This window comes from Clinocottus analis, unplaced genomic scaffold (genome assembly GCF_023055335.1).
Source record: "Clinocottus analis isolate CAN_PGR_092001 unplaced genomic scaffold, fCliAna1.0.p SCAF_8, whole genome shotgun sequence".
Lineage (NCBI taxonomy): Eukaryota > Metazoa > Chordata > Actinopteri > Perciformes > Cottidae > Clinocottus > Clinocottus analis.
In genome coordinates, this window is record NW_027176240.1 from 6,762,861 (window position 1) to 6,775,534 (window position 12,674).

At 41.7% G+C, this 12,674-nt stretch overlaps 1 protein-coding gene across 3 annotated transcripts in view; it reads right to left on the minus strand.

The window, feature by feature from the left end:
• Positions 1–935: 935 nt before the first annotated feature.
• The window catches only part of rgs7a (regulator of G protein signaling 7a), a 51,630-nt gene continuing 39,891 nt past the window's right edge, over positions 936–12,674 (minus strand). For 2 of the 3 annotated variants that reach the window (XM_068567717.1, XM_068567718.1), the window contains exons 5-18: positions 10,936–11,042; positions 9,773–9,824; positions 8,795–8,859; positions 8,361–8,437; positions 8,044–8,125; positions 7,018–7,092; positions 6,748–6,846; positions 6,418–6,479; positions 5,890–6,000; positions 5,648–5,773; positions 3,458–3,644; positions 3,107–3,196; positions 2,115–2,151; positions 936–1,821 (exon numbers count right to left, since the gene is read on the minus strand). In XM_068567717.1, coding sequence (XP_068423818.1) covers positions 2,131–2,151; positions 3,107–3,196; positions 3,458–3,644; positions 5,648–5,773; positions 5,890–6,000; positions 6,418–6,479; positions 6,748–6,846; positions 7,018–7,092; positions 8,044–8,125; positions 8,361–8,437; positions 8,795–8,859; positions 9,773–9,824; positions 10,936–11,042 — 1,154 coding nt within the window. In that variant the 3' untranslated portion in view covers positions 936–1,821; positions 2,115–2,130. The remainder of the gene's footprint in view (positions 1,822–2,114; positions 2,152–3,106; positions 3,197–3,457; positions 3,645–5,647; positions 5,774–5,889; positions 6,001–6,417; positions 6,480–6,747; positions 6,847–7,017; positions 7,093–8,043; positions 8,126–8,360; positions 8,438–8,794; positions 8,860–9,772; positions 9,825–10,935; positions 11,043–12,674) is intronic. The other variant, XM_068567716.1, reaches the window with a different exon arrangement.

Consider the following 12,674-nt stretch of genomic DNA (forward strand, 5'->3'; position numbering starts at 1 on the left):
CCTTAGTTTGAATCCCCACCACCCCCTTTCCCTCCTCAAAACTGGGAGGGTTTATCCTATTGGTCATTGTGTGAATCAAACCAAGCTTTCTTTCATTTCGGTCTGTCTTTCCTTGTGTCTGTCTCTCTCTGCCTATTTATTTTTGCCTTTGATATATATATTTTTTGTAATCCATCCATCCATAATATATCAAACTTTGTCTTCTTTTTTACCACGGTAAGTTTTCTTTACCCATTCCTCTGTGTTTGACATTTACGGTTATATTTTTAGGAGAGGGATTACATTTTGCCACGAAGGACAATAAAGGACAACATTGTGAAGAAACAATGATGTCCTTCAATACCCTTAAATTATCCTCATTGGCACTGTGACCACATCACATTACAACCCATAATCCCCAATCCATAAATCATTGTATGTAGCCAGACACACTAACACAATGCTTTGAAAATTGCCACAATTCACATTCCTCGAAGCAACTCAGACAAAAATGTTTGTCTTTTTTTGTGGCTCTTGCAAAGCTGACCACTGGGCACAGAGACTGAAAAAAACTAGCTGTCACTTCTGCCATCAAAGACATGCAACATCAACAGACCCTGCAAAACCTCAGATGGGTAGAGTCAGAACAATAACCCCTTCAGCAGATCAAAGGATGATGACACTCTCGCATGACAAAACGTAATTTGTCTGCAGAGTACTGTGGTGCATTTTGTTGATCTCGTAGGAGCTGGTTGCTGAGAGGAGGCAGATCCCTGCAGTAGGAAATAACTTAACACCCTCTAGTGGCCGAAACCAGAACTGCATTATCCAAGCGCTTATTGGATTTCTTCTAACCCTGCAGGATAAACGAATAAATGCTAAAGTTGCATTTTGTTTGATCAAAAAGTTTGAAAAAAAATCCAAATCCCGGACAATGTAACAGATAGAGGGCCAACTTTAATAATACAAGTCAGTAAAAGTGTCTTTAAATATGGTATAAAAATAAATGCAGGAGAGAATAACAAAGAATTATGTTCTACATAAGACAGGAGACAGTATTTTTGTAATTTTGATTGTGACTTTACAAGTGCAATGAAAACCATATGTGCTAATTATTGTAATGCAATAAAATAATGCAAAGCAAAATAAATGCACAATAAATAATCATAATTATAATAAACATAATATATATATGTATATATATATTGTATATTCATTCTGCACAACACTTCCCATAGTGTGACAAAGTATCTGTGACCCCAGATCATGTAAAGCGATGACATTGGCTAGATTTATCAGTTTAAGCTGTCATTTTATTTAATTTTTTCCACGTGGTTGTTTCTTTTTTCTTGTCTCTGACATCATTTGTTTCGGCTGGAAGTGAGAGAGGGGCCTCCGATCCAGCAGTTACAATGGAAAGAACTGGAACACTGAATTTGATGTTTCTTCAATGGCATTTTTCATCCTGCCAGTCTGTCAGTGTCCTCACAAGTCCAGCAGTGCCTCCTTTCTAAGAATACTGGAAATATATCAGGTACTGTAAGAGGAGAGTGAAGAAGGAGCTTCCTCTCCATGGACATGCAACATCCGGTGGACAACAGACGAACAGACGGTTCGGCTCATCGCCCGGCTGAGCCAAGAGCGGATGGACAGACAATGATGACGCAGAGATGAGATGGTCCCCCTCTCAATGTCCCAGAGAGAGAGAGAGAGAGAGAGAGAGAGAGAGAGAGAGAGAGAGAGAGAGAGAGAGAGAGAGAGAGAGAGAGAGAGAGAGGGATGGCATTGATTTTAGCATGATGGCACATGACTGGTCAGCCTCTTGGATGCTCGTGGTTTCCCCTGTGGTGGGAGAAGAGAACAAAAAGGCAGAACAGACAGGGGGAAAGGAGAATGAGGTCAATATGTAAATGAGAGTGAGAGAGAATAAATACATACTTTCTGGTTGAATAACAATATGGGCAGCCATGCATTTGCATTGCATGCACTGTGCAAATTTAAGATTTGAGCTGAATGTGAATGTGACACCGGATATAGTTCTACATATCTGAAAGCAGTAAACAAGCCGAAAATAAGTGTCTGCCACAATAGTAACTGGCAATGTATAGTGTGTGTCGTTTTGTATTGGGCATTACCTGGAAGCGAATGCCTTCAGAACAAATTCTTACTTTTCTGTGGGGACACAAAAAGGATGCGTTAAGGGATACAAATGCAGTGTGCAGTGGATTCTTGGTTCGTCACCTTCCTAAAATAATAGCCGATTTCGTTGCCTAAATCATCTCCATGTGATGCTCGCCACCTCTGGTACAATCTCCTATACATCCTCAGTTAAACAGATAGTTAGTAGTTGTGGTATAATGGCCTATTTCAGGAGTGTAACTTAGGCCGTTATATTTTGCCTATAAGTAAAAAATAAATAAAGAAATGACTTGGGTCATTATTTTAGGAAGGTGATGATGTATAAATGATTATGTAGAAAATGAGAGCACGCATACTCCATCATTACTAAGCTATTCAAAATAGTCACGTAGTGCATTAACAAGGTATTGTATAATAAGAACCGAGCTGTCATAACAAAATCCTCTTTCCCAGGATTGCAAGCTGTGTAACTATAGGAGGCATGAGACAGAGCACATAGAAGTGTGCGATTTAGAGTGATTCATCACATTATGACAGCCTCCACATCTCTGGTATTCATGATGGTATCTTTCAACCCAACAGGAGTCCTGATCAGCATCCCCACCCTCCTCCACACCTGCGGCACACTCATATGTTTTATTCACTCTATCTGCTCCTCATTGGTATTGCTGGCGGGCGGGTGCCATTTTGTTTAACGTGTTCTTCCGTTTGACCTGGTTTGCACCTTTAAACAACTCTACCACAAACATTTCTGTATTGAGGAATAATAGATCTACCTCTCTTCATCAGACACAGTACATTATTGGCAGGAGACACACACACATACATATACACACACACTAAAAGTCTGATTCATCAGACATTGAAACGTCATGAGAGTGGATGCCAGGAAGACTGAAGAGTCGGTATAGACCTGCATGAAAGTTTCCACATCTTAAATATCAGACTAAGTTTTTCATCCAATGTTTTGAGTCTCGTGTTTTTTCACCTTCTTCTTAGCCTGTAATAACTCCTGGTAGGCACTGGAGCGGATGAATCGGCTGTAGGAATCACTCTTCATCAACTTGTAGATGTGTTCCTGTTGGAGAAACACATGAAGTGGAAACAATTTACCGAAGCACATTGTGCTGACCTGAATTTGATCAAATGTAACATTTCATTGACCACCAAAACAGAGTTGTGATTCATAAAATACGACGTAAACTGATGCAGTTGTATCAGTGGCAAAATACGAGTTTCAAATCACAAGCAAAAGAAGTTGAACTTTTCCATCCTTATGTAACGAACACGAACAGAAAATAGCGGCGGATGGGATTTAAGGTGTTGGTGTTATTTGAACCTGTGCATCCTCAAAGGCGTAGCGTCCAGGATCTTTGACGTTCTGGGTGGTTTTGCCGTAGCTCTTAGAGTCCACGTTGATGGCACTGGGTGCTCCGGGGGCCAGAAACTCCTGCCAGATCTCCTGAACCCGGGTTGGAACTTCTCTGATGGGACGCTTCTTCAGCTCCTGGACCGCCAGCCAGAACCTGCAGACCAAAGGTAGACAATGAAGGAGCTTTGACCACAGATTGGAAGCAGTAAACCATGGAATTCAGTTTTTAGTCACGCATTTTGTGTAATAATTCCATTTATTTCCACGCGCATGCTTTTCCTTTTTATTTCAAATCAATTTCATCTTTTCAGCACAGAGGAGAGAAAAATGCCAGGTGAGAATGCGAAGAAATTAGAAATAGCTGCAAATGAAAATATTTCAGTGTTTTCCAAATCCTTCTTGAATAATTGAACCAGATTCAAGGATATTAATTAATTGCTACATCTCACTACTGCATTTTATTTCTCAAACTACACTGAAAGTTTTATCAAATCTTTTGCTTTTCACTGTTTTTTAAAAATGTTTTAATGAATGTTCCTAATTCTTTTTAAATCTTGTTTTCTTCTGCATTATGTTTGATGCTTTTAATGGTTTTATGTGGAGCACTTTGAATCGCCTTGTTGTTGAAATGTGCTGTACAAATAAACTTGCCTTGGCTATGTATGTCAGTAGAGAAGGATTTAATGGTGGACAGCATCAAGCAGCAAGTACAATGTTAAAAAGTTAGGGTTTAAAGTTTGAATATGTCCATTAATAGCAGCATGTTTCATGTTTGTGATACATCCGTTCAATTATAGCAATCAAAATGATGCTCAACATACTGAAATATTAAATCACAATTCAATTTAACTGACTGCATTATGAGCTTTGGGCAGACACAATACATGCATGTACCATCAGAGGGAGCAGGGGAGCTGTGCTGCACAGTGGTTCGCTCTATTCATAGTAAAGCTGGCTGCATGCATCTTTGATACTCTGCAGTATTTCTGTTACCATGAATAAACCAATTAACATAATATTCCTTCCCACCTGTGTTATTCGAGACACAGCTACTGGGGTGCATTCCCTTTTCAAACGCTGCACCCGCCAGCTCTCTCTGCTTTGATTTCACAGTTTCACTGGAGGTTACAATTATACATGAAAAGAAGTAATGACCCCAGTAAAAACAATGACGGTTGTTAGCTTCCCACAAGCGTGTGTACAGACAGTAAAAACCCATTCGAGGGAATAGTATTGATCATGTCTGTGAGCAGCAGAGACCCACAAAAAAACACTGTTTGGTTATTCCAGTCTAACAATATGGACATTTCACGTATGTTTGTGTGTGTGTGTGTGTGTGTGTGTGTGTGTGTGAGGGTGACCGTGAGTGTGTGGAGCTGTGTGTGTTCAATCCTCCACAGTCTCTGACGTGCACATTTTATGTGTGTGTGTGTGTGTGCTCTTTTTAATCACGTTGTGGCGTCAAATATCTGTTCACACAGTCGCCCTGTGGAGACACATGTGGGAACACAAATCCGGTCCCACAAAAGTTAACCGTTCATTTACAGCTTAAGACTTGGTTTGTGGTGGAGGGTATAATTTGCAAAAGGTTCAGGCAGCTGTACGGGTTGTGATTCAGCATGTGGCAGCTACGGGCGAAGGCTCAGTCCGTGATTCCAATTACCAAAAACATGACTGGATCCTGCTGCCAGCTGTATTAACAGACAGCGCTCTTAAGTACGATATTAAGGCACTTCACCCGAGTGTATCAATGTTGTGCTACTTTATACTTTATTCATTTCAGGGACAAATGTTCTTCTTACTATTTATAATTGTATATATCGATCATTTATTTTACAGCCGAAGTTTACTGGTTGCTTTTGTAGAAATGACATATTAAACATTAGATCGTCTTATCATGTGATGACTTGTTGTAGATTAAATTCTAATAAAAGACCTGATGATGTAAAATATTAATTTCCACTCCGTGGATTAAAACAGGGCAATATTTTATATCAAATCAGCTGAGAAAACAACATGTTTTCATATTTGGGTGTGACTCACTCTGATTATGCATGTGATTATAATGAATATTGATAAAGTCAAAATTATTTATTGAAGCCTTAAGGTCAAGCCCCCAGGGGATTATTCTCACGAGTGTGTTGTGTTGGTGCGCACCTGAGATTCTCTGAGCTGAACTCAGACTCCAGGAACTTGAGGAACTGCTCTCTTCCCACTGGATCTTTGAGAACCTCGTCGATGCCGAAAGCCCACCTCTTTACCCTCTGCTGGCCGGGCTCCTTACTGAAGAAAGACACACCAAAAAGCAACAGCGCGCCTTTCACAGATCATGCACGTGAACGATGCACACCTCAATATCTCAACCAATCGGTGTCAGGTTAATCAAGACGTGTACCAACCTGGCTTCAAGCTCCCAGAGTGTGGCGTCATCTGAGATCCAGGGGTTTGATGGATCTGGAGGCGTGAGGAAGGGGTCGTATTCGATGTACTGCTCTGTGTAGGCCAGCAAACTGTTTTGGAGAGAAAACAGCGAAAGCGTATGAATGACAGCAGTTTGTATCAGCGGTGGACATTTGGCATTTATTATCTATCTAGTTATCACATCTGGGGAAATTATGCTCCATGATCATACCTTCCTGCGAGTGACTATAAATGAGATGTCTATTTGTAATTCTTTAATTAAAGGAAGCAGTGAGGTGAATTCCTCATTCTCACTGAATGCAGATCACTTTTCACTGAAGGAAATGACTAATGAACGCTTTGTGTGCCACCCGGTATCTGGAACCGTCCAATGAGGGCATTGTTCGGGCCCGGTCGCTCTCCCAAGGTCATCGGAGCTCTCAGTTCGACGGCGTGTCAGGCCGTTTAAAGGCTCAATAAACAGATCGATGGCTAAACTGAATAAAGACACAAATACCATCGCTCACCTCTCTGCCACTTTGGACATTTTCAGTCGATGCCTGTCTAATTGCAATTGCCAAAAGGTGATCTGAAACCACAGCAGGGAACACATTAGCACGCATCAGTCTCCATGAAGTTACAGTGAATTGTTGGTCGACACGTAGATTTCAACAAGTTTACTTTTTTTGTGTGCAGGTCAAACATACTCTTTACATGTTATGTTTTTATTTCAAACATATTGTAACAAGAGTCACAGATGAAAAATGAGTACTACGGTTGCAATTTGAGTGCTAGTCTTGACTTTGAATGTTTAAAGCTCCTGTTTTTAGTAGCAGAGCGCCACCGGCAGGCCTCACCTGTTCCTGCAGTTCTTCTTCTGTCGGCTGCTTGGCCTCTGGGGCTGGAGTGTGGGTCGGGCTGTGGGTACGGATGTCATTCTGCAGCCCATACACAGACTGAAATGACCAAAAAAAACCACAGACAAATGAACAAGAACTATCGGTAATAGCAGCTGTGTAGCGAGTGACAGCCACACACGGAACAATGCGTTCATGTGTTCATGTGTTACAGTGTTATCAACCCTGAACTCAACAGAAAGGTGCATCAGTGGGATGGATGGGCCGTACCTTTCTGGTTTTGTGGGGGTTTTTCATTCTGGACGACTTCTTTATGTCGACTTCTGTTGTGTTCACACATCCAGGCTGTGAGACGAGTGAAGAGAAAAGCGCACACTTCTGTTAATTCAGCTCAAATTGAATTATTACAACTTCAGCTGATTTGTTCCTCGCCCTCGAGCAAACGGCAAAGGTACGACTTTGCCACCATGACCCGAGTTTCAGGTAATAAAATCCAATATGCCGGGGCTGCAAAGTGATTCTCAGAAGTCTCCGGGACAATGTGTTGGATGCTGGTTAATTAAACATGAAATGTGCCAATTCTAGCAAAACAAGCAAACCAGCGGGAACTAGTGTGTGCAAATTCCGCCTGATTGAACAAGTGGTCTAATCTCGGTCTCTTTCGCATAACAGAGCGAAGTAGCTTGACAGCGTCACTGTGAAATTTGAATTAATATTGATTATGTTGCTCCGAGGATGCATAAATTGAACTTATTTTCCAATTAAGCATGGAGCAGCGGCTTTCAGAGAAATACAGCAGAGGAGACCCTGTAACCTCAGGGGGGAAATAAATGTTAATGCCAAGCAACTGTGTATGAACAAGGTAAAGAGCAGCGGTGAAGCTGATGTGTTGTGACAGTTATTGATGTGGCATTTCATGTGTATGGCAGAGGAATAGACGACGGAGGATTTACAGCGTGTTCGCCTCTTTTTACTCAATTCATGTACAGCTTATTTATGAATAACATGAACTCCGTAACCTTTTTCAGACCAATATTACTTTGTCGCGCAGCTTGATGCAGGTGAGATGTGTTGAATGGCTTAAGATAACCCAGAGGGCGTAAATGATATGTTATATCTACAGCGTGTCATTTTGATTCTGTGTGTGTGTGTGTGTGTGTGGTGGAGATTAATCAGAGTGAAATAGTTTTTCCCAATAGCGTTCTCTTTCGCAGAACTATTTCAGATAATATTGATAGGGTCTGCAAATATATTGGGAACAGCAAAGGTGACGACGACATCAGCAATTTCACTCACCACTGGTCTGTGCACGTCCCAGAATGCTCTTTCCTGACTGTCGAGAATTTTCCTCTCAATTTTGTCTCTTTTCTTATCCACTCTGACGGAACAAAAAAAGCGGAGTTCAGAACCGTTTTTACAGAGCTTTGAATGCAGCTTATTCCAACACACATGTGATTCATTCAGTCCATCACACGTGTAATGTGCAGCTCATGTGTGAAGTTGTGCGCTGGTGATTACAGGAACCTTGTCGTGAAACCACTAAATTCAATCATGTCAGAATGAGGGTGTAGGAGGACTCACTCAACGCATGTGTGGCTCTTATAGAAACCTACTTCGCTTGTGCTTCTGCTTGCATAAAAATGAACTCCCATTTCCTGGCGAAAGCTCTCTGTAGCCTTGCTAAGCTCTCCTGCAAGTGAAACAAAGAACAATCGAGGAGGGGGGGGAGGGGGAAGAAAAGGCTTTTGAGGGATCTGGACTGATTATTTTTACCGTGCATGATATGTACAGTGCACGGCTGGATACCATCTTTATTGATCCCCGCTCACGTACAAAAGAAAAAAAACCCTGAGTACAACTAAACCGGTGATTCATTTAATAGCTTCGGTGAAAGGAAAGTTACAAATGATGCAGTGGCACACAGTAAAAAACAAATGTTCTGAGTGTCAGAATGAACGAAAAAGGCAAAAGATAAAGCCTGAGAGCTGAATGCAGAACAGATATGTGACGACGGGAACGCTGGCATTAACAGACCTCTCTCACTTACCGCTTCATAGTCTGCAAGCTCCAGACGTGCTTTATTTTGCATTGTTCTTTTGCAGAGGTAAACAGCTGGGAGACGGAGAGAGACAGAGAGATGGGTGATACGCCGAGAACGGGAACTCAGCTTTAAACAGCCTTAAGTGGCCCTGCATTTACTCATTTAATCCTCTCAACTGCACATTTAAACTGGCCTGCAAATCACAGAGGTCATTGGCTGTGCATGTTGTCTCAGCACCTGTCACAGGGTGTGTTGTTTGTGTGTGTTTGCCTGACTTTTGATGTCTTCCTGTACTATCATCATCCCTTCATCCCTTTGTTAACTGACCCTTATGTGGAAGCTTCATTATGCCATTACGCTGTTTTCATTAAGGCGCATCGTTCATGTGAATCAGTTGCCACATCTGAGACACTCTATCTTCCCCTAACACTCACAGGATTAATCCCACAGCGAGCATTAGCCCTTTTTTTCCTCTCCCACAACTCAAACAACAAATGAAAGACCTGCAAAGCTGCGGCCATGCGCGCAAACCCTTTTTGGCATTATGAAATGTTTATCTCCACTGGTCTGTAAACAATGAGGAGCTCGTCAGTGTATCGGTATTAAAACCTTCAGCCAACTGTGCACAACAAGTGCACGCACACAAACACATCCCTGGTTTCCTTCACTGTGATCAGTGTGTATCAGTCAGAGAGTATGAATAGACATGGGATAGGAAACACACAGTATTGCATGCCGACTGCAGTATAGCCGATTCAAACTGTGGGCCAAGCATACTAAAAAAAAATGTGATTTAATGTTTCTTCCTGCATTTTCATACTGCAGTTGCCTCATTTGTGTGTCATCTTTTGACTTTTTGGTAACGCCAGCAGTAATACAATATCTGCTGGACAAATGTACTCCACAAGCTGTGTGCATCACTTGAGTCTCTTCAGTGCTGCACGACGCACAAAGCAGGTATTAGACTTCACGCAGCTCTCTCACCATAGTCTGTGTTTTCTGGTTCCCAGCAGTTTGATGGCCAAAAGTATGGCGTCTGAAGGGAAAAACAGGCCATTAAGAAACCTTACATCTTTGACAGCGTACAGCTAACCACATGGTGCGTCAAAGTGTGCACCGCCATGCGAGGTGGGCACACAGTCACAGCCGTACATCTGTCACAATAAAGTATTTTGTTGAATAATGGGCTCGGCAAAACGTCTAAACTCTAAAGCACATAAGCTCCTTTCAGCGAGCAGTGGGAGCAGACACCGGCATGAATCCTGACCCTCCTCGGCGGCCCTGTACGGACTGGCATCAGATGAAAACCGATTACCCATGAAGCAAAGAGCGAAGTAAAGCCCGATACCAGCACAAACCTTTATTTACATTGGTTAGTTCTGAGCTGCACACTTGAGGGAGCTCACTGGCTGCTAAACCCCTAAAAGTGTCAATCCCACGGTTAACATTCAGAGTGATGTGTTTTTTTTTCCTTCATTACTTATGAACCTTTAAGAAGTACGACGCACAACAACTCCTAATCACCGCAGCACATTATACACATGCACTTTAAATGATTTATCTTGAATACAGCCATTAGAGTTGGACATTTGTCATGTGTGAAGTGAGTTTTGTGCTTTACCGCGAGGAAGGAGCTTTCGAATGTCAATACATATTTGTATTTTATATGATCTTCTCCAGGAGATTATGTAATGGTAATGTGTGTGCATCTTTCTATCCGTCCATCAGCTTAATATATTTTGTGCTCATTAATGATTGTCCGCTCGATGACCTCTTGTGGTTGCAATGATTCACACTTGAGCTAGTTAGCTGTTAGCATCTGGTGGGCGGTTGAGTCATGCGGTGTGTGGCTAACAGAACGAAACACACAGCTCCTGTTCTCTATGAAAGATACATGGAACAAGTCACCGCAAATCAAATCACTCTGGAATCACTCTTTGAATTAAATCCTTCATAACATGAACAGAAGCAAACATATTATCTCTAGTTTATATGATGCGATAACACACGCACAAAATGATCCTTTGTGAAGCATTTCCTCTCCTTGGTTCAATTTTAAACATTGCCATTGATTTCTAAAGTTTCAGAGACCTAATAAGATCCATTAACACAAATAAGAATCAGAATATTACTATGGTCACTCTTACCTGAAACCTATAGAAAGTGCCGTCATCTTTGAGCGTGAGGACGTGGTCTGAGATGGGGAAGAAGTAACCATGTGCAGCCATCAGAGTTCCTAGGTGAAGAGCTTCCACTTGGAGAAAACACAGAAATAAAGTTCATTTACAACTTGATGTACTCTTGTTCGTTGTGTTCCTTTCCCCAGTAATAGTATACGCAAGCACATACAACTGTACTTTTATTTTCTCTACATAAAACACATGTATCCATCTAGTACACGTGTGATTTGGGATTGTGTTAAAAAGTTGAATTAAATCCACACTGTGAACTGTCTTGCAGAAATCATCCGAGGCTGTTCTGTGCTCTGAAGGAACATTTCAGGAAAAACACTCTCAGAAAGGTGTCTTTGTGCTCAGCTAAACTAACCGGCTGCTGCCCTTAAATTCAAAAAAATTACACGAGAGTGGTATCAATCTCTTCAACTACCACCAGAAAACCAATACGCATGATTTCCAAGGCAAACCTGGGTAATAAGGCTTTATATTTTATGTATCTATCTGTCCTCTTTAAACACTGTTCATTCAGTTTATCATGAGGCATTAAAAGATCATTTGAAGAAGATTTTCTGATTATCCTGCCATCAATAGTTCCTCATCTCTCATATTGAGCCGGCATGCTGTTTTTTTTTTGGGGCCACACAAGCAAATTAACTTTATTCAGCATTCATCCCCAGGTAGAAATTAAATGTTGACAAACTGATCAGAACAAACACCAGAACCTTAATTAGTATAGCTGCTGCTCTAACAATAATAATATGGCAATAAACCACAGTTATGTAAAAAAAAATACAAGCAGACGCGGCGCGATACAACGAGAACAAGACCGAAGGACATGAACACAGAGGACGTAAAGACAAGAAAAGGATATGATCTGTTCAATAGGAATAAAAACACTATAATAAGGTCTGACACTGCTTTGACTGGATACCAAACGCCACAGCAGGAGGTCACGCTGATTAGCCCACCATCAGCCGGAGAGGCGGAACTCATCAGACAAATCACCTGGTGTTGTGCTTGGTTGGAGTGAAAACCTGCATCCCTCGGGCGCTCCGCAGCACATGATTGACTCGCCCAGGTATAAAACCATCAGATAATGAAAACATGTAATCATCATCAACTGTGTGTCTCGTCTGCCACCAGTCACTGCCTGCTGTTCTCAACCTGTAACCCCTTCCTGGCGTCGACGTCTATTATTCATGTTTCGTATAATGTATTGACAATTTCCGAGGTAACTGGCCTTCTTTGTGGTAATTATGAACAGTATATAGCACGCCTGTTTGTGTGTTGATTCAGACAATAATATTCCTGTCTATTTATGCCGTTGTGATTGAAAGTTTTGGTGTAAAGCCCCGGGGAGTCTGGCAGTAAACTGTGATCTTAGCTCATTAATAGGCTCACAGATATACAGTTTGAAGTGCGTGACGTAGTATAAATAGGCAGAGTTATGCCTGCTTTAACAGGAGATTACTGCATGTATGTGTGAAACACTCACATCTCTGGTCTCTTGCTCTTTAAAACATACACACACATCCATACATCCACACACACACTGGGTGTATGTGTCAGTGCGATGAATACAGATTGTCTTTTCCTTTCGCACAGAGGTGACTGTGACAGCTTTGAGAGGTCAGGATGCTGATGTGAATGCATGCGTGTGTGTGTGTGTGGGTGGGTGTGTGTATATGTGAGTGTGTGGGGGTGGGGGT